The 23,282-nt window shown below is 45.6% G+C and overlaps 1 protein-coding gene across 4 annotated transcripts in view; it reads right to left on the bottom strand.

Annotated features, from left to right (window-relative positions):
- TAF1 (TATA-box binding protein associated factor 1) overlaps window positions 1-23,282 on the bottom strand; it is a 441,469-nt gene that overhangs the window by 125,447 nt on the left and 292,740 nt on the right. For all 4 annotated transcript variants that reach the window (XM_029607221.1, XM_029607219.1, XM_029607220.1 and 1 more), the window contains exon 31: window positions 8,573-8,695. In XM_029607221.1, coding sequence (XP_029463081.1) covers window positions 8,573-8,695 — 123 coding nt within the window. The remainder of the gene's footprint in view (window positions 1-8,572; window positions 8,696-23,282) is intronic.

A 23,282-nucleotide genomic window follows, 5' to 3' on the forward strand; every position in this document is an offset into this window, starting at 1 on the left:
TCCAGATAGGGAAAAACGTGCACCCCCACTCTGCATAGGTGCGCTGCCACCACAGCCAGGCATTTTGTGAAGACTCATGGGGCTGACGCTAGCTCGAATGGCAACACCCAGTATTGGAAGTATTGTTTTCCCACCACAAATCATAGATACTTCCTGTGACTGGGGAAGATCTCAATGTGAATGTACACTTTCTTTAAATCGAGGGAGTATAGCCCTCTCTTTACAATAGAGGGATCAAGGTGCCCATTGAAACCATCTTGAACTTTTCCTTTTTTCAAAATTTGTTTATGGCCCTTAGGTCTAGGATGGGACGGACTCCTCCTATTCTATTTGGAATCAGGAGGTACCTGGAGTAGAATCCCCACCCTCTTTGCTCTGGTGGGACAGGCTTGACCACTCTGGCTGTTAAGAGGGAGGAAAGCTCCTCTAGTAGTACCTCCTGATGCGCTACCGGCCCCCAAAATGGGCTCATAGGGCAATTTGGTTGACACCCATCGATTCAATTGGTACCCTGACAGACGATGGAAGAACCCAATGGTCTGAGGTTATAATGGGCCACTGGTTCACGAAGAACTGCAGCCTGCCCCCGACCGGAGGTCCAACATCCCGGGTATGGGCGACTGGCCTATGCTTCCTATGAAGTCCCTGAAGCTGAGGTGCTGGCTGGGGCTTGGGGGTTCTCTGCTGCCTGGGACAGCTGCGAGAGCCCTGATGGTATTGATGGGAGTAAGGGGGCAGAGGATAGTACTTCCATTAGTGAAAGACTTGCTCTTTCCTGTTCTCGCTGGCCTCCTAGAAGAGGATGACAGGTCTGGAGTGGTGATGGAGAGTTGTTGGAGGATTTCATGGTGGTCCTGTAGCTAGGCCATCGCATCGCTCACCCTATCTCTAAAGATATTCTCTCTAGTAAATGGCACATCGGTGAGTTGTTCCTGTACCTCTGGTTGTAAATCAGAGGTCTGCAGCCATGCCATTCTGCGGGTGCCGAGTCCTGCTGCAGAGATCTTCAATGCCGTAATGCCATCTCAAATATCTTAAGTCACTCAGATCTCATGTTTTCCACACTGCAGGCACTTATGCATCAGCGACATGAGGATGTTCTGCTGCTGCTGATGCAGCTGCTCTGCCACCTCCTGCACCTGCTTTCCAGATGTCCCATGAGTACTGGCTCATCTAGACCTGGTAGGAAGCAATACAGGCAATAAGCATGGCCCCTTGAAAGATTTCTTCCTAAGAGCGTCCATCGCTCTATGGTCCTTCCCTAGGGTGCCAGGGAATGGGTCTGAGACCGCTTGGCTCTCTAGAGAGCGGATTTGAACACCATCAACTGGTGGGTGTTATCGATCACCCCGCCAGGAGGGCGGAGTTAGCAATCTGTTAGAGTTTCTGCTAGGAGTTAGCAGTCTGTTAGGGTTTGCTCCTCCCAAGGGGAGGAGTTAGCAATCCTGTTGAGCTTTGCCCCCCCAGAGGGGAGGAGCTAGCAACCTGTTAGCGACTCTACTAGGGTTAGCAATCTGTTATAGGTTAGGACTGCTGAGTAGCCATCTGTTGTAGCAGCTGCTATGGAGTTGCTTCCCAGAGGGGAGAGGTCAGCAACCATCTAAGATCTGTTCTTCCAGAGAGGAGGAGTTAGTATCTGTTATGGATCTCCGCACAGAGTGGCAACCTGATATATGAGAGTTCCCCTGAAGGGAGGTGTTGGCCATCTGTATGGTTCCTGCTAAGAAGTAGCAATTAGTTATGATACAGTTCCTGAGGAAGGAGATGTTAGCAACAGTTGAGGGTAGACTGCAAGGTAGCAGTTTGTTGTACTCAGCTCTTGAAGTATGAAAGATGAGCACTCTAATGTAGAATGGTGAATCCTTGGGCCGATGGCAGATGACAGCACCCTCAGGAGGATATCATGAGAGGGACCACCGACTAGGCTGGAGTATGGAGACAGACACAGATAGTTCTTTATCAGACAGGTAGTAGAACCACCAGAGGTGGCAGTAGTGAGCTGATGTGCCTGGCAGGGCTGAAGTCCTTCAGATCCTGGAACTATCTCTGGGTTTGCTGAGCTGTAGAGAGAGACTCATAGATAGTGAGTAGACAGGGTATGCTGGATACATAACCAGAAGTAGATGATACACTCACATAGATTAATAAGAAGGCTCAGTAGCTGGAGAGAGTTAGGCCCTTGAGGAGCGAGTACCTGGCTCCAGGGACAGCTCTGAGAGAGCAATGGTAACTCACAGTTATCTATCTCTGTAATGGTTTCTAGGCAATAGAGAATAGTTAGTATATTCAGGAATAGGACCCTCTAGGCGAGTACTGGTTCCTATATGCAAACTGAAATAAGAACTCACAATATCTGTATATGAAATAACTTCTGAAATAGAAGAGAGTCTTCAGAGGATTTTAGGAACTTTGGCCCTCGAGGAGCGAGTACCGGTTCCTATCTGCAATCTGTAATAACTCACGATCTCCGTACCTGCGATAGCGTCTTAGACAGAATAGAATCTTCAGAGTTCTAGGAACATGGGCCCTCGAGGAGCGAGTACCGGTTCCTATATGCAACTGGAATAGAAACTCACAATGTTCACACGTCTGCGATCGCTTCCAGGCAATAGGGAGTCTTCTGAGCGTTCAGGGATGTAGGCCCTCGAGGAGCGAGTACCGGATCCCGTCTTAGCAATCTGAAAACAAGAGGAGAGAGCGGGGCCCCCGAGGAGCGGGTACCCCTGATAAGTTCAAAGAGGCAGAGCAGCGGAGAATGAAGTGGGTCGAGATGATCCCCGCAATCAATCCCTTGCTAACTCGATTCGTAAGCGTAAGCAAAGACCTTTTATGTTGGAAGCGGATCCGCATGGCAGATCCGCAGCATCAGGCCAACCCGGGGACTCCGGGAAGAAATGGCGAGGAGAAGCCGTGGCAGCAGCTGTCCATCAGACCCGAAGGGAGTCGCCTCAGAGGTAGAGAGGGTGGAGAGAGGGCAAGAGCAGGCATGAACGCAACAGTGGGGCAGATCTCACTTATCATATCCGGGAGCCTTCTGGACGAGGTAAACCTGGTCAGCCTTCTTATTTATGGGAGGCACTGTGATGATGGTGTTCCCATATTCTCAGCAACAGCTCCTTAAGGATCTCATGTACCAGGACCACCATGATCTCCTTAGGAGGCTCCACGAACTGGAGGATCTCAAGCATTTTGTGCCTGGCATCCTTCTCCATCAGCAACTGAAATGGAATGGCTTCCGCCATCACCCTCACATACCTTGCAAAGGTTAAATCCTCAGGCGGAGACTTCCTTCGCCCTTCTAGAGGAGAAGGGTCTGAGGGGAGACCCTCGTCAGAGGATTCGGAGGTATCCTCCCCTCAGAGGTCATAGGGACACTTATCCTTACTGTAAACCATAGGGGATGGGGCTGCAAGCCTCAGTATCTCTGCTGGCCGCCTAAGAGGAACCAGCATTGACCACCATATCAGTAGGGGAAGGAATTGGTGCCCTGCCATTCAGCGATGCCGTCCCAGGAACCGACACCAGCTGGGCCAGTAAGGCACTGATAAGCGTGTTGAGCTTCTCCAGCCACAGTTCCAGGATGGACGATTCTGGCTCCAGCGCTGTTGGTGCCACTGGACAGATGCTCTGCAACATCCATTCAACTGCCAGCTGGACTTGGCACTCCAGCTCCTCCTCAAATGTTGCCAATGCCAACACCAACTAGGAGGAAGGAGGAGTGGCCAGATGATCTTCGGATCTGTGAGACATGTCGGTGACTTGAATCATGTCAGTTGGAGACTGTTGTGGTTCCCCGGCCCTATGGAGTACTGGTGCTCCTCGTCGTGGGGTCGCTTTGGGGCATTGTAGCATGAAATGGTGCATCCACGAGCCTTGCTCTGTGCATCAACGGGGATTGGCACCAATGCTTTTCGGCTTACCTCAGTGCTTGGGCTGGACCTTCCCTGGTGCCAAGGCTGATGATGAGGAACCAGATGTCCTCTGCCTGGAGGAGATTGACTGTGGTCAGTGTCCAGCGCCCCTATCCGCCAGTGGCATTGACAGAACAGACAGTCCCGCCAATGTCGATGGCGCGGTGTCCATCTGTGTCGATGCCGATACTGATGGCTCAAGTCTTCTTTCACCCGAAGAGCTGTTCCATCTTGTCAAGCTGAAGTTAATGTCTCTTCGGGGTCATCTGTGCGCATAAGCGGCAACCCTGGTTATCATGCGATGCCCTCAGGCAAAGGACACATATCTCATGAGGGTTAGTTATGGACATGGTCATCGGGCACCGGGAGCATTACTGAAAACTGGACGTGGCCATGATGGGATGAAACAAAAGGGCCGCAAAATCAAAATTGATGGTGGCAGGCATTGATGGTTGGTGAGTACTGAAGCATCGCTGCCATGGGAATTGATTGCGAAAGGAAGTTACCAGAAGCATTGAAAACCGTGACTAGGAGCACTACAGGGAAGCACCGAGAGGAACCTGGTGTCAAACACAATGATGAAAAACCGTGAAAACCGCAAGAAAAAGAACATTTTCTAAAAGGCCAAAAACAGCCAAAGTGAGCTCACTCTCACTGCGATGCTTGCAGCTCCACGGAAAAAGAGAATCTGGAGAGGGACCCTGCATGGACACTTGGTTTAGGGCATATTGGACATGCTCAGTGTGCCAAGTCAAAATTCTAGAAACTTTGACATAAGTTTTCCGTGCTGGGGCTCCATCTGATGATGTCACCCATGTGCGAGGACTAACATCCTGCTTCTCCTTGGAGAATACAACTATATCAAGGTTGAAGAATTAATTATATTTGATAGAAAACAAAAAATAATAATGCATGACCTTTCTTATCAGTAACAAGGTGTACTGTGCTTGTAGATAACTGTAGATAACTATAATTAAAACTTAAGCCATGCTGACCTGTTTACTACTAATGACATAAGACATATGTTGTTGAAATAAAATGCAGACGTGAAACTGATTGGTCAATCTGAAATGTTCTGCTGAATCATGACTTTATAGAAACATTATATAAGCCTTGCTGCATGCAATGAATTTGGGAACGCCCACTGAGGGTCTGCGTGAAGTAGAGTCTTCTCCACGAAATAATCCATTGAAAATAAATTTGGTACAATTGTACTACAGATTTGTCTATTTTCATGAAAAAAAAATTAGAGAGAAAAGATAAAAATCTCCATAGTCCAAGTATACATCCCTGGAGCATTCCATTTTCTACCTCTGTCCTTTGGGAAAACTGATCATATAATCCTACTCTATTTCCTATCATTGAACCAGTTACCAGTCCACAATAAGACACTGCTTTTTATCTCATGACTTTTTAATTTATAAAAGATTTCATGAAGGACTGTCAAATGTCTGCTGAAAATCCAGATATGCCATGTTGACTTACCCACATGCTTATTTATACCCTCAAAGAATTCTAATAGACTGGTAAGGAAGACTTCCCTGTTAAGCCATGTCATAGGAGGCAGCAGAGGAGTGGATACTGGGGATGGAGAAAATGGAAGGCTGTTGATGGCAAGAGTTAAGAATAGAAATGGAGGCATTATATGAATGATGGATAGTGGGTAGATGGAGGAATGGGAAAGGAGGTGGAAGGATGAGAGACAAAAGGAAGGGATGGCTAGGAGAGAGGAAAATGGAGTGGCAGTTGAGAACTGAAAGATGTGAGAGAAGCTTGGGAGGAGAAATGATGATAATGAAGAGAAAAGAGATGGATACTGAGAAGAGAAAAAGGTAAAGAATGAAAAAGACAGACAGAACTTGGGTCCTTGGTGGCACTATGGTAGGAACATCCTCTTGCAGTCCTCCCCCACCATTCATGTACAAAAGTTGTCTCCCCAACAGTACGGAACCATCTGCACACACCCTAGAAAAAATTAGCAGGATACTGCCCTTGCCTCTACTACCTCCACAGAGAGGTTGTTCCATGCATCCACCATCCTTTCTATAAAGAAATATTTCCTTAGATTACTTGATTCCACCCCCTTTCACCCTTATTCAACAAACCCTTCCAGAGCCTTTCTATTGAAGGAGATGCGCCTCCTATGCACTTATTCCTTGGAGGTATTTAAATATCTCCATCAAATTCTTCCCATCCCACCTTTCTTCCAGAGTACACATTTTTAGCTCTTTAAGTCTGTCCCTATATGTTTTATGATGAAGACTGGTGACAAATTTAACAGCCACTCACTGGACAGATTATTTGGTTTATATCTTTTTGATGGTGTGGTCTCTAGAATTGTACACAGTATTCAAATGGTCTTATCAGGGTCTTATACGAAGGTAATATCACCTCCTTTTTCCTGATGGCTATGCCTCTCCCTATGCATCTAATATACTTCTGGCTTTTGCCTTATCTACCTGTTTGGATTCCTTAAGTTCATGAAATATGATCTCTCAAGATCCTGCTCTTGTTTTATGTATAGAAGAATTTCTATACATACTCCCCCATACTATACTGCTTTCTGGGGCTTTTGCAACCCAAATCCATTACCCCTCACTTTTTAGTATTAAATCTTAGCTGTCAGACTTGACCATTCCTCATACTTCACTAGATGCCTCCTCATGTTTTCCACACTTTCCTGTTGCGGATTTTGGTATCATCCACAAAAAGGCAAACCTTTCACAATAGCCCTTTTGAAATATTGCCAATGAGGATCATTAAGAGAAATGGATACTAAGACAGAATGAAGGACACATTGGTAGTTTCTTCTCACTCCCCTTTAAACTTTCAGTTCATTTAAAATCAAGGCTAGGATCTGGTGCCTTGAGTCTTAATTTACAACTCCTTGGGGGTATTTTATCCCCCTTTTACATAATTCCCTTCTTTCACTTAAGCCAGCTATTGCAACAATAATCATTTGACAGAGCCACACCACCACATTTGCTTCAGTTTGTGAAACTGTAGTCACTAAGTCTGTTCACAAATGATGGCCAAAGCTTCCCTCATCCTAGGGCTGTGAAGACTAACTCCAAAATATCTCTGAAACTGAACCCAGGTCCTCCTCTGCATGGCAATGATTAGTGCTGCTGAAATACCAGGCCATGGGGCCAGTCCGGTGGCAGTATTATGCATTGCCATACTGAAGTCCTGGGCCTTCCACCCCCCTGGATGGACTCGGATGGGAATACTGTAGAGGCAGCACTCACAGCTCCTGATGGGGAGGAAATAATAGGCCCTAAAGAATGGCAATCTTTAGTGACCAGATTCAGGGTGCATGATTGCACAGTTCCTGAAGAAGCTCTGGTGTAAATCCCCTGGTCAAGGACAGTTGCTGTGATGACTGGGCTAGGTGAATTGAGAAGGGACATAAAAATCACAAAAAAAAAAAAATCTGTGTGTAGGCTTATGGCACCAGATCCCACTCAGAACCAATTTAGCTGGAAGACCAAAGGAAGCAGGAGGAAACTGCTAACCTGCCCTCCATCAAAAATTATTTAATAAAAGTATTCAGATCCAAGAAAGGATAGCATATTCTCATTTTCCTGGAAATGAGAAAACAGAAGAAACCAAAGCCCTCTTTCACCTTCTCTAGGGGCACTGGTGCCACTATTCTCAGGGGAGTCACAAATTCATCTCCAGTAATAATTTCTCATGTAAGAGCTCCCTGATGAAATATCAGGAAGGAAATGTGAGTGGGGATGAAGTGAAGGACCTGGAGCTCTTTGCATCCCTCTTACCAGCTTCAGGGGCCGATGCAATAAAGTGGGCCCAGCCTAGAGCACAGGTTTACATGCAGTTAGATGTGCATTTTGGACATGCTAGACCAGCACCCGATGCAATAAGGAGACTAGCGCGTCCACAAGAAGCGCCCAAACAAATACACATTCCATGTAGATGAGGCTATTACTCCCCGATGCAGGAAAGCACTGGGTGCCCAATGCACACTTTTTAACATGGCAAATTTATCTCCAGTCCTGGAGCTGGCATTAAGTCAATCCGCAAGTCAAGGGCTCATGAGAAATTTAAAAATGCTGTCCCCTCTCTGGTTCCTCCTACTTCAGTATCAGTACGACACTTAAAGCTACTGCTTGGTGTTTAAAAATAAAGGTATAATGTAATGGCTTAATGTAAAGAAAAAATAATTCTGGACACACACTTTACATGCAAAATATAGATGCACAATAGCAAGGGGCAAAATCGGCCTGAAGTGGAATAAAACGGGTGAACATCTGTTGCAATTCTGGGCGCCCGATGCATTTGAGTGCCAGGGATGCACAATGTTTCCCTGGCGCGTCCTTTTTAATGCAGCATCGGGCGCCCAGGGGATGTGGCTGTGCATGTGTTAGGAAAATACGAGCGCCCATTTTAACATGTATCTTTATTGCATTGGTCCCTCAGTATCTAATTATCTAAAAATGTAGGACTGCTAAGAAAGGGAAAGGATGGCTGCAGGGCAGGAGAGCAGACAGAAAGGATACTTGTTTTCTGTACCCCCTCAACACTTACATTTGCAGTATAGGAGAGGTAAAAGGAAAAATGGACGATAAGCGAGAATGACTGAAACCTCTGCTGATTTGCCAATGAACCAGCATCAGGTACTCCACAAACCAGAAACGTACATCCGGCACAACCATCATCTTCTGAGTGACAATGTTGTCCAAAATAAAGGAAAAGGCGACTTGGTCATCATCATCCAGGAGAGGGTTAATTGCTTTCTCCAAACGAGCAAGTTTATCTTCTTTCTGGGAAAAGAATTTTTAAAAATAAAAATTCAGTGATGGCTGTTTGTCTATGTACATGACAACATATATTCCAGTTTCTCTATGACTTACTAATAAAGCACTGAGCCATGACAGCATGCATTTTACTTGGCCATTACAATATGCCTTCAATGCAGTATGAGACTCAGAATAAAGCACCCAAACATACTGTAGTATGCTGGTAATTTTATAATAATTTTTGCAGTAATATTTTTGCTGTTTATTTCAATTTAAAACTATGTTGTGATATATGCCCTACCTATCTTAATCTTAGTATGCTATCTCAAAATAGTCGTATTGGTCAAACACATTACAACTATCATATCTCAATATTCAAAATAAACTACAATTTAGCAATGAAGCACAGCAGGATCCTTGTAGTTTGGGGATATCCATGAAGATGAAGAATGAATGTTTCCAATCACTCGTAAAGTGGAGGCAGCTGGCACACATACAATCATAAGCAGTCTGCATTATTGCTTACTGCCTCAGCTAAGTACACTTTGGTCTGGATTTTCAGGTTTTGAACTCAACTGTATGTCTGAGAGAATTCAAGCATGCATGGGATAAACAATGGTGGAGGGAGAAAGACCACAGATCACTTATAACCTGTGACAGCACAGCAGGCAGATATACATGAGAAGACCAAGTGATTTTTTTTTTTTAACTACCAACAACTTTTCCATGTAACCTGAAAGACCGAGTGCCATAGCTTTGAAAGCTGCATCCAGATGTGAGACAACTATAACATATGTACAGCAGTCACTGGCTCTTTAACTGAATGACTTTTCAACTAAGTCTGGAAGACATGAAACCCCAATCTGGATCAAAATAAAATGTTATTATTGTTAGATATCCCATAAATAGTTTGAGGTGGATTACGTTGTTATGACTATCTAGAAACAATTTTGTTTAATTACCTATATATATATCCCACGATTTAACTCTGAACTGTTTGTTCTCAGGAGGATGAGTCGAAGTGGATAAAATGAATGTGGTAAGTATGCATGTGCTACAATGTGTGACCAAGGTTTATACTAGTGTTGGCTATAATGGAAAATTAATAGAACACTTATTCTAGATGCCTCTAGACCTAGAAGAAATCTGGACAGCCCATAAGACTCTGCAGAAGTATGAAGAGCATAAAGAGAAAAATGTGCAGCAATGCCGGCAGCGTGAAACACAAAATCACAGATGTATGAATACACAAGGGGGAAGGAAAGGCTCATGTATGTACACCACCACCAAGCCATGACAGAAAGCAGCAACAGAAGCAGAGAATCAGGGCAAAGCCAAGTCTAAATCAAGAAGATGGAGGGAATGAGAGATATAGCTGTCATGAATATAGGCCAGCTGATGAAAATAAAGTGGAAATTCCACAGGGAACATGAAAAAGGGAGAGAAGAGCAGGAAGGAGGGGGCAGGGATACAATTGGAAAGTTATGGGATCAACAGCTACCTTGAAGGGCCAGGATTGAGACTGATGTTGCCAGCTGAAAGAAGCAGCAAGAGAAAAGAGAAGCACATGTGTGATACTGGTGACAAGTATAAGATGCCATGAGGGAAACAAGTGAAGACTGGATAAGAGGATATTTTGAAGCTCAAGAGCAGAAGACAGGCAGAAGACAGAATGGCTGGGAAGGTGGAAAATGTAGACAGTGGATTTGATGGTTTGCAGGACTTACTGATTTGATGATCATAACCACAAGCACACACATGTGGACAGAAGACAAAGAATTTATTATTACAGTCCATGTGCCAGTATATGATGGTTTATTAAGCCAACGGTAGGCGCTAATTTCTTCGGGCACCGGGAAAGTAAAAAAAAAAAAATTAAAAAAAAAAATTTTGAAGTCGGCCAGCAGCTGTCGGGTCGAAAACTGGACGCTCAATTTTGCCGGCGTCCGGTTTCTGAGCCCGTAGCTGTCAGCCCATAGCTTTCAGCGGGCTCGAGAACCGACGCTGGCAAAATTGAGCGTCGGCTGTCAAACCCGCTGACAGCCGCCGCTCCGGGCCAAAAGGAGGTGCTAGGGGCACGATAGCGATAGCGCCTCCTTTTGCCCGTTTCTACCGCCGGACCTAATTTAAATACTGCATCGCGCGCACAGGCGGACTTTACTGAATCAGCCTGAAAGTTTTTTTGTACCTGAGGCAATGGAGGGTAAAACGGCTTGCCCAAGGTCACAAGTAGTGACAGCAGGACTCAAACCCTGGTCTCCTGGTTCGTAGCCCACTGTTCTAACCACTAGGCTATTCCTCCTTCCTCAAAGGTAGAGTTCTCTTCGTCTTAGGACCCACAATGTAGAATGCTTTACCTTGTGCTCTGAGAGGAGAGGCTGATTACTTGGATTTTAGAAAAATAAATGCTATTTTTTTAAACAAGTGTACAGTGGAATTTTAGGTTTTCCTGTTTAATGGGAGTATTAATATGTTTTATTCCTATTATTATTATTTGTTTAAAATGTTATCTTTTAATGTATTAGTGAATTATTTGGAATCCACACTGGACAACAATTTGGAAGCTGTGGAGTACAAGGAAATATAAATACTAGGGGCTGAGCACCTGCTTGTATCACTCACCAACCCCGCCAGTGGGCTTTGTACTCTAGTCTCCACTGCATGCCTAAGTGGAAAATGCAAGAACAGCTGGGTAGGGCAAGAGACTTTAATGAAAGGGAAAGGTGGGGAAAGAGCAATAGAATTTTTTTATCCCATCCCTTCTTTTTTCCCCTTAGCTGAGGGCATGTGGGTATTAAGGGAACCCCCCAAAAAAGAGAAAATGATAATTGCATGATATCATCAAAACGTGGGTTTTATGACTCCATCAACTGAATGTGTACATTATTGGTATAGGAAAATTGGTTCTTATCTGCTAATTTTCATTCCTGAAGTACCATGGATCAGTCCAGATGAGTGGGTTTATGCTTCCTTACCAGCAGATGGAAGCAGAGAACAAAACTTTCAGGCACTGCAACTTAAAAGAGAGTGCCCACCTGCAATCCCTCAGTATTGACCTGTACCCAAACCAAGATGTCTAACTTAAATTCCAATAAACTTTGGGTGAACAGAAACTTAAAGTTGGTGCCCCCAGCAAACTAGGCCCCCTTGAATTAACGCAAAAAACATGTACCAAACTATATACACTGCTTAATAATCTGATTATATCATATGCCAGCTCCACCAGCTTAGCCATATCCAGAAGCGAGAAAGTCTTTCGACAGATGGGGACGAGTCTCTGGACTGATCCGTGGTACTTCAGGAACGAAAATTAGCAGGCAAGAACCAATTTTTCTTTCCTGTTCGTACCCTGGATCAGTCCAGATGAGGGGGATGTACCCAAACTCCTCTTTTCTGGGCGGGAACTCAAAAGTTCTGCATGCAAGACACTCTCCCCAAATGTCATAGAAATGAAACATAGAAACATAGAAATGACGGCAGAAGAAGACCAAACGGCCCATCCAGTCTGCCCAGCAAGCTATGCACTTTATCCATTTTTTTTTTCCCTTTTTCTCTCTCCCACCTTTTACTATTGGCTTCCAGTACCCTCCAGCCCTAATTCCCCTCCACCCCACCACCAATTTAGAGAGCAGCGCCGTATCTGCATCCAAGTGACATCCAGATCAATTAGGGGTAGCAACCGCTGTAACAAGCAGGCCACACCCTTGCCCCATACTCTTACCCACCCCTGTTTTTATTTTTTTGTTTGTTTTTTTTATTTTTTTTAATTTTTTTTGGAGATAGCAGCCCTCCATCCTTCCGCTCCGTGAAGGTGGAACACTAACTACTGGCCACTGGCATCCCGCTCCGTGAATGCCTCTGTGGCTACTGCTGCTCCGTGCAGTGTTTGAATGCCTCTGTGGCTACTGCCGCTCCGTGCAGTGTTTGAATGAATGTCACCTCCTCTGAGGCCCGCACATCCAAATGGTAATGTTTGGTAAAAGTGTGAAGAGAAGATCATGTCGCCACATGAAAAATCTCCTGCGGATAAAGCAGTTGACACTCTGCCCACGAAGTCGCCTGTGCCCTAGTGGAATGCGCTTTCAACCCCTCCGGCATCGACCGGCCCTTAGAGATGTAAGCCCAAGCTACCGTCTCTTTTAACCACCATGCAATAGTGCCCTTGGAGGCCTTATTTCCCTCCTTTGCTCCACTGAAAAGGACAAACAGATGATCAGATCTCCAAAAGGCATTCGTAATCTTGAGATATTGCGAAAGAATATGACGCACATCCAATAAGTGAAGCTCCCTAGCCATCGGAGTATTGGCTGTCAAATTTGGAAAGGCCAGAAGCTCGACCACCTGATTAAGGTGAAAAGAGAACACCATCTTTGGGAAAAAGAAGGAACCGTGTGTAAAGAGTCCTCATCCTCCAAAAAGCAGGAAAGGGTCCCTACACGACAATGCTTGCAACTCAGATATATGCCTAGCCAAACAGATGGCCACCAGGAAAACAATCTTCAGGGTTAAATCCTTCAATGATGCCCTCCACATTGGCTCGAAGGGAGGGCCACACAGAACCTAAAGAACCAAATTCAGATTCCAAGCCGGCCACATCTTCAACACTGGACGACGCAGATGCTTCACCCCTTTTAGGAAACGAGACTCAACCTGATGAGACGCCAGCGGTCTCCCCTGAATCCTACCACGCAGGGAACCCAAAGCTGCTACCTGGACCCGAAGGGAATTATAGGCCGACCCCTTAGCCAACCCTCTCTGCAAGAAGGCCAAGATCTGTGGGATGTCCACCTTTAAATGCTGTACTCTGTTCTGCAAACACCAGGATTTGAAAACTCTCCATACCCGGACATAAGCCATTGAAGTGGAAGGTCTCCGCGCCTGAAGCAAAGTTGCAATCACTGGCTCCGAATATCTCTTCAAACGGAATCGCTGCCTCTCAAAAGCCAAGCTGCTTGACAGAAGCAATTCTCCTGGTCTGAAAATACGGGTCCAAGCCATAGAAACCCTGAAAGACTTCATTTCATTTCATTTATTAAAATTTATTAATCGCCTGTCACAAAATAGGTCTAGGCGATTTACAATAAAACATGCATAAAATAATCTGAAAACACAAAACAACAAATAGTCATACCGTTAACATAAAAAAAAAAAAATAAGCACAAAACAGAACACATTTACCAGAGGAAATTCAAATTGGTTCACAAGTAATAATTATCCATCTTCAGTTCAAAGCATACCATAAGCATATTGAAGAAGAAAGATGAGCCAAGTGAACAGGGCCGTCCACCGCCAGATGCAGAAGGTTCGCAAAACACGGCTGACGCGACCACCGGATGAAGCTTGATGCACCACAGCACCTGACCTACAAGCAGCCATGGAGGAAACGCGTACAGCAAGAGATGCGCTGGCCAAGACTGAACGAGAGCGTCAATGCCCTCTGATCCGATCTCCCGTCTGCAACTGAAAAACGGATCTGTTTGTGCATTTGCTGGGGTCGCCATGAGATCTATCACTGGTCTGCCCCACCTTCAGCAAGGTGAAGGCTTCCACTGACAACTCCCACTCCCCTGGATCTAGACGATGTCTGCTGAGGAAGTCCACCTGCACATTGTCTACTCTGGCCATGTGAGAAGCAGCTAGGCTCACCAAATGTTTCTCCACCCACACAAACAGCTCTTGTGCCTCCAGTGCCACTAGACAACTCTTTGTTCCGCCTTGGCGATTGATGTATGCTACTGTTGTCGCATTGTCTGAGAACACTCGCACCGACTTGTCCCAAATGAGCGGAAGAAACACAAACAAGGCCTTGCATACTGCTCGTTTCCAGCCGATTGATCGACCAAGCCGCCTCCTCTGGCGACTACTGACCCTGGGCTGATTTTCCTTGACAAATCGCCCTCTGGCAATAATAAAGGAAGCTGAAATTCTTCCAACGTTGGATTCCAATGGGCCAATAGAGCCCCCTACAGATGACACTTGAGCAAAAGCCCATGATACTCATTCCAGCGTAGAAGCCATGGAACCCAGGACCTGAAGGTAATCCCAGACTTTGGGTATTGACAGGCTCAGTAACCGAAGAACCTGACTCTGCAGCTTGAGGACTCTCTCTGGTCAGAATCACCTTCCCCAGTCAGGTATCAAAGCGTGCCCTCAGATACTCCAAAGATTGGGTCGGCTTCAGATGATTCTTTATGAAGTTTGTCACCCAGCCCAACGCCCCCAGAAGTTGAAGTATACGCTGGACCCAGTGACCACACTTCAACTCCGACTTCGCCTGTATCAGCCAATCATTCAGGTACGGGTGCACCAGGATACCTTCCCTTCCTGAGTGCCGCCGCCACTACCACCATCACCTTTGTGAATGAGCACAGTGCTGATGTCAACCCAAAGGAAAGAGCCCAAAATTGGAAATGTTCTCCCAGAACCATGAATCTCAGAAACTTCTGGTGTTCGAGCCGAACAGTGATATGAAGATAGGCTTCTGACAAGTCCAACGACACTAGAAACTCTCCTTTTCACACCTCTATTATAACCATGCGCAGCGTCTCCATTTGAAAACGCGGCACACAGTCGGATGTATTCTGTCCAAAAAGTGGAGAGAATACATCCGACTGTGTCTTAAGCGATATACCCCAATTGAGGATGTTTTACTGAGGAATTATATATGACAAATAAGATTGATTCGAGATCATATTAGGTCCAAACTCAATAATCAGAGCCCCTGAGGCAGCCACTAGATGAGTGGCGAAACTCAGCTGAGTCGGGCATTTTTAAATAAGTCTCCACTACAATAAATACGTTAAAGGACACCTGGCGTCTATTTCTTTTGTTTTCCCTTTAATAGCCTCCATGGTGGAGCAGACCAACACACCTTCATTGCCCAGTTCTATTAGTTGTGAATCAAATACTTCTTTGGGGAAATTTTTTTGTATTATTTGGGATTCTCTCTCCACTTCCTGATTGATTTCTTCTATCTGATTTTTAATGGTGGAGATTAACAAAACCATAAGGTCATAGCTACATTTATTAAGGATAGCGTTCCAACAGTTAACAAAGTTCTCATTGTTAGAGAAAAGATGAGATTCTTTTAAGTTCCGCAGGCCCCTAGGAATTCTTTTCACGTGACAATACTCTGCGAGTGTTGCTGCTTGTAATTCCATTCTTATCAGTTTCCTTTTAGATTTCATAAAAGTACTCCAATCGCCCTCCCCCTCCCTTACTGCTGTATCAAACAACCTGAAGCCTGCCAAAATTTCAGCCGCAGCCTGATCTGAAAAACTGTGCATATTCTCCATTATAACACTCTGATAACTTCTTTTAATATGGTGACTCGAAATAACCCTCCACTATATTTAAATAATACTACAAGCACCAGTAATTAAATTACAAAACAATCTGCATATATTGGTAACCTAATCAAGCAAACACACCATGCAGTGCCTCTTAAAATCTCTTATGACATAAATACAATCAGAGATATCCGAATCCTAAGTGTCCAGATTCTGCATCTGGTCCCCCAAAGTATCCAGTGGATCCTGGTCCAGATCATGCCTTGGATCTCCCAGGGCACCAACAGAGTCCTTGTCTCATCTCACCGAAGCCCCTTGTAGCTGATGAGGGTCATCCATATCATCTGAACAATTGTCCTCCGGGGCTCGTTCGAGTTCCATCATACTCAGGATCCATCCTGACTCTACCGGCCCTCTAGCCCTTTTGGCTGACCGGGACTTCTTCAGCAAGGGCCTCTTTGCCCCTAATTCCTTCCTTTTGAGAGAAGTTCCTTTTGAGAGAAGTTCAAAACCCGAGGAAAAAGCCTCAGGGTCTCCCCATCCCCCCTGTGTGTATGTCGGGGGTGAGATGGTGTGTGTGTTTGTCATGGGGCTGGTGCACGTGGTATTAGCAGTGAGCTGGGGATGTGTGCACATTAAAGGGAGTAGGGATGTGGTGCATGTGTGTGTGTGCATTCTTCCCTTTACACTCTTCAATTTGCCCCCACCTATTCTCCCTCCAGTCCTCTCCTCCATGTGTGTGTGGGGGGCATATGCTAGAGGGGGAGGTACAGGTGCAAATTGTGTGTGTGTGTGTGTGTGTGTGTTACAGGGTTGGTATGAGTGACTGATGTGTGTGTAGGGGAATGACTGAGGATGGATGGGGGTATGGTGTGGGTTGGGTGTCTAGGGCTGTATGTGGGAGGGTTAGGGAGTGACTGGTAGGGTGTTGGTGGACGATTGGGAGAGTGTGTGTGGGGGTGTGGGAGTGATTGAAGGTGACTGGGTGTGGGGAGTTGTAGGGTAATAACTTGGCACGTGGTGGGAGCTGTGCACTTCCTCTTTGTACTCTCCACTTTCTTCCTTCTCCTCCTTGTTATGGGAATGCTGGAGGCGGTCCCATTTCAGGGATTTCGTGTACCCTTTGGCCATGACGCAACTGCAGAGGAGCTCCGGGAAGCACCAAGGCAGGCGAGGAGTGTCCAAGCACAGGCTGGAGATGCTGAACCCTGACCTCTGCCGAACATGATCACATAGAAGAGACCCAGCAATGCAATTGTTGGTCTCTGGAGCAGCCCTCCAGCCACTCGATAGCCCTTTCGGACCTGCCATACGGGAACAGCAAATGCGACAGGACGAACAGAGGCTGAAGGGTGAAGACATCAAACTCAGAAGAAGACTTGGAGTGAGACGAGACTCAGGTTGGTTGAAGAAGGTGAGACAAGACTCAGGTTGGTTGAGGAGAAGCTCTGAGACGGAACTCAGATTGGTTGAAGAGAAACTCTGAGATGGGACTCAGAGTGGTTGAAGAGAAGGTCTGAAACGGGACTAAGATTGGTTGAAGAGAAGGTCTGAGATTGGTTGAAGAGAAAGTCTGAGACAGATTGGTTGAAGACGGACTCCGAAAAAGTCACAAGTTGCTTGAAGAGTACTGAGTAGATACTGCCACACCACACGCCCTACACAGCCAGTCAAGGCAGGTCACGGACCACAACTCAAGTTGCTTGAAGGTCGAGACGAAGACTCCGGCGAGGCCCGCCCTCCACAGCCAATCAAGGCCAGGTGCAGACTACGCTGATACGGAACAGGTTTTAGCAGAGTTCATTCGTATGGACGGAGGCAAGCGCAATGGGCATCCAAAGACCAAGACAGGATTCAGCATAAGAAGCTTGGAGTCGGGACTCGGAGCCAGGGTTCAGAGTAGAAGCTCGGAGACAGGACTCGGAGCCAGGAACACCGAGACGGGACTCAGTGAAGGGACACCGAGGCGGGACTCAGTGCAAGGAGGATTAAAAACCAGGAACTTCTGGAGGTTGCACTGCTGAGGAGAAGGTCATCTGGATTAGTGAAGAAGATCAGAACATGAAGACATCCGGAGAGAAGGACATCAGGATTTTAGGGGATCTGAAGGACGACATCAGGAAAATCAGGATCTGGATGGACGAAGACATGGGATCAGACGAGAAACCTTGACAAAGAAGAAGACAAGACATGGAATTCCAACATGGAACAGAGTGCCAACGAGAAGCTGGATGCAGAGAAGTCCTAAGGAGGACTGGCTCTTTGCAAAGGCAAGGATGACGTGAAGACAGACCCTTTTTATAGGGCTGAAGAGAGACTCCCACGATGACATCACTAGAAGGACCACGCCCTCGCTGGCCCTTTAAATACTGAAGAGAGGCGCAGCCTCGTGCATAAGGTGGAAGTGGGCAGGACCTTGGACAGCGGCGTCCCTGCCGCTGAGGGCAGGAGCAGGGCTGGGCCGCGAAACAGGCCCTGACATCAGCAGCAGTGTCCAAGCTGCAAAGAAGAAGCTAGGAGCGGCTCCCTGCCGCAGGAAAGACCAAGAACGCAGGCCCCCTCCCCGAGGGGAAAACAAGGAAAAGTCGGCAGCCCCCTGGCCATGTGAGAATGCTGTCGGCAGCCTCCTGGCCGCAAGGACCACTCCGGGGCGTCACCCTATCGCTAGACCGCAGGAAGGGATGTCGGCGGCCTCTGGGCCACGAAGACTGGGCTGGGGCGGCTCCAGCCGCATTAATGGAGCTTCGGCGGCCTCCAAGCCGCAGAGGAAGGCAAAAAAAAAGGAGGTGAGAGGCTGCCATGGCTTTAGCCAGGCAGAATCGTAACACTCCTCCAGTGAGGATAGGTGTGAATATGGGGTTTGAGTAGAGGGTGTATGTTGGGGAGGGAGTGTTGTAGGATGAAGTATACTCCCCTCCCCCCTCACTGATGTGTGTGTGTGTATATAGAGTTGGGGGTGTAAGGATGAATGTGTAGGGGAAGGTAGAGTTTGGGGTGTGAAGGGGAGGTTGGGCATGTGTGAAGGGGAGGGAGAGGTTGGTGGGATGGGGAGAATGAAGTTACTGGGTAATACATTTAAAACTAATAAGAGAAAATATTTTTTTATTCATTGTGTAAATAAGCTCTGGAATTCATTGCCAGAGGATGTGGTGAAAGCTAGATGTGGTGAAAGCTATTAGTATAGCCAACTCCCAACTTCAGACTGGCAGCCCTGGTGCTGCCTTGGAGGAAGAAGGTCTCATGATTGGAGAACATCAACCTGATGCAGCAAGAAAGGATCCTGTAGCAAGGACCTGCTCTCCAGGTGATGCATTGTCCTTTCGCACCGAGGATATCTCCTCAAGGCCTTCTGCCCAGGAGGGAAGGGTTAGGTCGGCCGTCATAGTTGGTGATTTGAATATTAGGAATGTTGACAGCTGGGTGGCTGGTGGGCTTGAGGATCGCCTGGTAACATGCCTACCTGGTACGAAGGTGGCGGACCTCACGCGTCACCTAGATAGGACTTTAGACAGTGCTGGGGAGGAGCCGGCTGTCATGGTACATGTGGGCACCAACAACATAGGAAAATGTGGGAGGGAGGTTCTGGAAGTCAAATTTAGGCTCTTAGGTAGAAAGCTTAAATCCAGAACCTCCAGGGTAGCATTCTCTGAAATGCTCCCTGTTCCACGCGCAGGTCACCAGAGGCAGGCAGAGCTCCAGAGTCTCAATGCGTGGATGAGATGATGGTGCAAAGAAGAGGGATTCAGTTTTGTTAGGAACTGGGGAACCTATTGGGGAAGGGGGGAGTCTCTTCCAAAGGGATTGGCTCCACCTTAACCAGGGTGGAACCAGACTGCTGGCACTAATTTTTAAAAAGGAGAAAGAGCAGCTTTTAAACTAGAACAAAGGGAAAAGCCGACAGTCGCTCAGCAGCGCATGGTTCAGCGAGAGGTATCTTCAAAGGATACTAATGAAGCATTAGAATTAGGACATCCCAACAGTGAGGTTCCAATTATAAGAAAAGTAGTCCAAGTGCCTGTAACTAAAAACTCTGCTGAACTAAAAAATTCTAACTTATCCCTATCAATTAAAAAGCAGAATGAAAATACAAAGAAAAAACAAACTTTGAAATGTTTGTATGCTAATGCCAGAAGTCTAAGAAATAAGATGGGAGAATTAGAATGTATAGCAGTGATGATGACATAGACTTAATTGGCATCTCAGAGACATGGTGGAAGGAGGACAACCAATGGGACAGTGCTGTACCAGGGTTCAAATTATATTGCAATGACAGAGAGGAGCACCCGGGAGGCGGTGTGGCGCTTTATGCCCGGGATGGCATAGAGTCCAACAGGATAAACATCCTGCATGAGACTAAATGCACAATTGAATCTTTATGGGTAGAAATCCCTTGTGTATCGGGGAAGACTATAGTGATAGGAGTATACTACCGTCCACCTCGTCAAGATGGTGAGACAGAGAAAATGCTAAGAGAAATTAGGGAAGCTAACCAAATTGGTAGTGCGGTAATAATGGGAGACTTCAATTACCCCAATATTGACTGGGTAAATGTATCATCAGTACATGCTAGAGAGATAAAGTTCCTGGATGGAATAAATGACATTTTTATGGAGCAATTAGTCCAGGAACCGACAAGAGAGGGAGCAATTTTAGATCTAATTCTTAGTGGAGGACAGGATTTGGTGAGAGAGGTAACGTGGTGGGGCCGCTTGACAATAGTGATCACAATATGATCAAATTTGAATTAATGACTGGAAGGGGGACAGTAAGCAAATCCATGGCTCTCGTGCTAAACTTTCAAAAGGGAAACTTTGATAAAATGAGAAAAATTGTAAGAAAAAAAACAAAGGAACAGCTACAAAGTTAAAAAGTGTGCAAGAGGCGTGGTCGTTGTTAAAAAATACCATTCTAGAAGCACAGTCCAGATGTATTCCACACATTGAAAAAGGTGGAAAGAAGGCAAAACGATTACCGGCATGTTTAAAAGGGGAGGTGAAAGAAGCTATTTTAGCCAACAGATCTTCATTCAAAAATTGGAAGAAGGATCCAACCGAAGAAAATAGGATAATGCATAAGCGCTGGCAAGTTAAATGTAAGACATTGATAAGACAGGCTAAGAGAGAATTTGAAAAGAAGTTGGCCGTAGAGGCAAAAACTCACAATAAAAACTTTTTAAAATATATCTGAAGCAGAAAGCCAGTGAGGGAGTCAGTTGGACCGTTAGATGATCGAGGGGTTAAAGGTGCACTTAGAGAAGATAAGGCCATCACGGAAAGATTAAATGATTTCTTTGTTTACTAAAGAGTATGTTGGGGAGATAACCGTTCCGGAGAAGGTTTTCATGGGTAATGATTCAGATGGACTGAACCAAATCACGGTGAACCTAGAAGATGTGGTAGGCCTGACTGAAGAGCAGTAAATCACCTGGACCAGATGGTATACACCCCAGGGTTCTGAAGGAACTAAAAAATGAAATTTCAGACCTATTAGTAAAAATTTGTAACCTATCATTAAAATCATCCATTGTACCTGAAGACTGGAGGATAGCTAATGTAACCCCAATATTTAAAAAGGGCTCCAGGGGCGATCCAGAAAACTACAGACCGGTTAGCCTGACTTCAGTGCAGGGAAAAATAGTGGAAAGTGTTCTAAACATCAAAATCACAGAACATATAGAAAGACATGGTTTAATGGAAGAAAGTCAGCATGGCTTTACCCAAGGCAAGTCTTGCCTCACAAATCTGCTTCACTTTGTTGAAGGAGTTAATAAACATGTGGATCAAGGTGAACCGGTAGATGTAGTGTATTTGGATTTTCAGAAGGCGTTTGATAAAGTTCCTCATGAGAGGCTTCTAGGAAAAGTAAAAAGTCATGGGATAGGTGGTGATGTCTTTTCGTGGATTACAAACTGGCTAAAAGACAGGAAACAGAGAGTAGGATTAAATGGACAATTTTTTCAGTGGAAGGGAGTAGGCAGTGGAGTGCCTCAGGGATCTGTATTGGGACCCTTACTTTTCAATATATTTATAAATGATCTGGAAATAAATATGACGAGTGAGGTAACCAAATTTGCAGATGATACAAAATTGTACAGAGTAGTTAAATCACAAGCAGATTGTGATAAATTGCAGGAAGACCTTGTGAGACTGGAAAATTGGGCATCGAAATGGCAGATGAAATTTAATGTGGATAAGTGCAAGGTGATGCATATAGAGAAAAATAACCCATGCTATAGTTACACAATGTTAGGTTCTATATTAGGTGCTACCACCCAAGAAAGAGATCTACGCGTCATAGTGGATAGCACATTGAAATCGTCGGTTCAGTGTGCTGCGGCAGTCAAAAAAGCAAACAGAATGTTGGGAATTATTAGGAAGGGAATGGTGAATAAAACGGAAAATGTCATAATGCCTCTGTATCGCTCCATGGTGAGACCCCACCTTGAATACTGTGTACAATTCTGGTCGCTGCATCTCAAAAAAGATAATTGCGATGGAGAAGGTACAGAGAAGGGCTACCAAAATGATAAGGGGAATGGAACAGCTCCCCTATGAGGAAAGACTAAAGAGGTTAGGACTTTTCAGCCTGGAGAAGAGACGGATGAGGGGGGATATGATAGAGGTGTTTAAAATCATGAGAGGTCTAGAACGGGTAGGGGCACATTTAAAACTAATCGCAGAAAGTTCTTCTTCACTCAATGCACAATTTAACTCTGGAATTTGTTGCCAGAGGACGTGGTTAGTTCAGTTAGTATAGCTGTGTTTAAAAAAGGATTGGATAAGTTCTTGGGGAAGTCCATTACCTGTTATTAATTAAGTTGACTTAGAAAATAGCCACTACTCTACTATTACTAGCAACGGTAACATGGACTAGACTTAGTTTTTGGGTACTTGACAGGTTCTTAATGCCTGGATTGGCCACTGTTGGAAACAGGATGCTGGGCTTCATGGACCCTTGGTCTGACCCAGTATGGCATGTTCTTATCCATTTAAAAAAAGGTTTGGACAAATTCCTGGAGGAAAAGTCCATTAACAATTATTAAGGCAGAATTGCAGAAATCCACTGCTTATTCTTGGGATAAGCAGCTTGGAACTTTTATCTACCCCTTGGGATCCTGCCAGGTACTTGTGACCTGGCTTGGCCACTGGTGAAAATAGGATACTGGGCTTGATGGATTTTTGGTCTAACCCAGTATGGCAAGCCTTATGTTCTTATGAGATTGGGAATGTGTGTGTGTGTGAGGGGGGAGGGATAGGTTGGAGGGTGTGTATGGGGGGAGGGATAGATTAAGGGGTGTGGGGGGGGAAGGAGAGGCTAGAGGG

Source organism: Rhinatrema bivittatum, chromosome 6, assembly GCF_901001135.1.
Source record: "Rhinatrema bivittatum chromosome 6, aRhiBiv1.1, whole genome shotgun sequence".
Classification (NCBI taxonomy): domain Eukaryota; kingdom Metazoa; phylum Chordata; class Amphibia; order Gymnophiona; family Rhinatrematidae; genus Rhinatrema; species Rhinatrema bivittatum.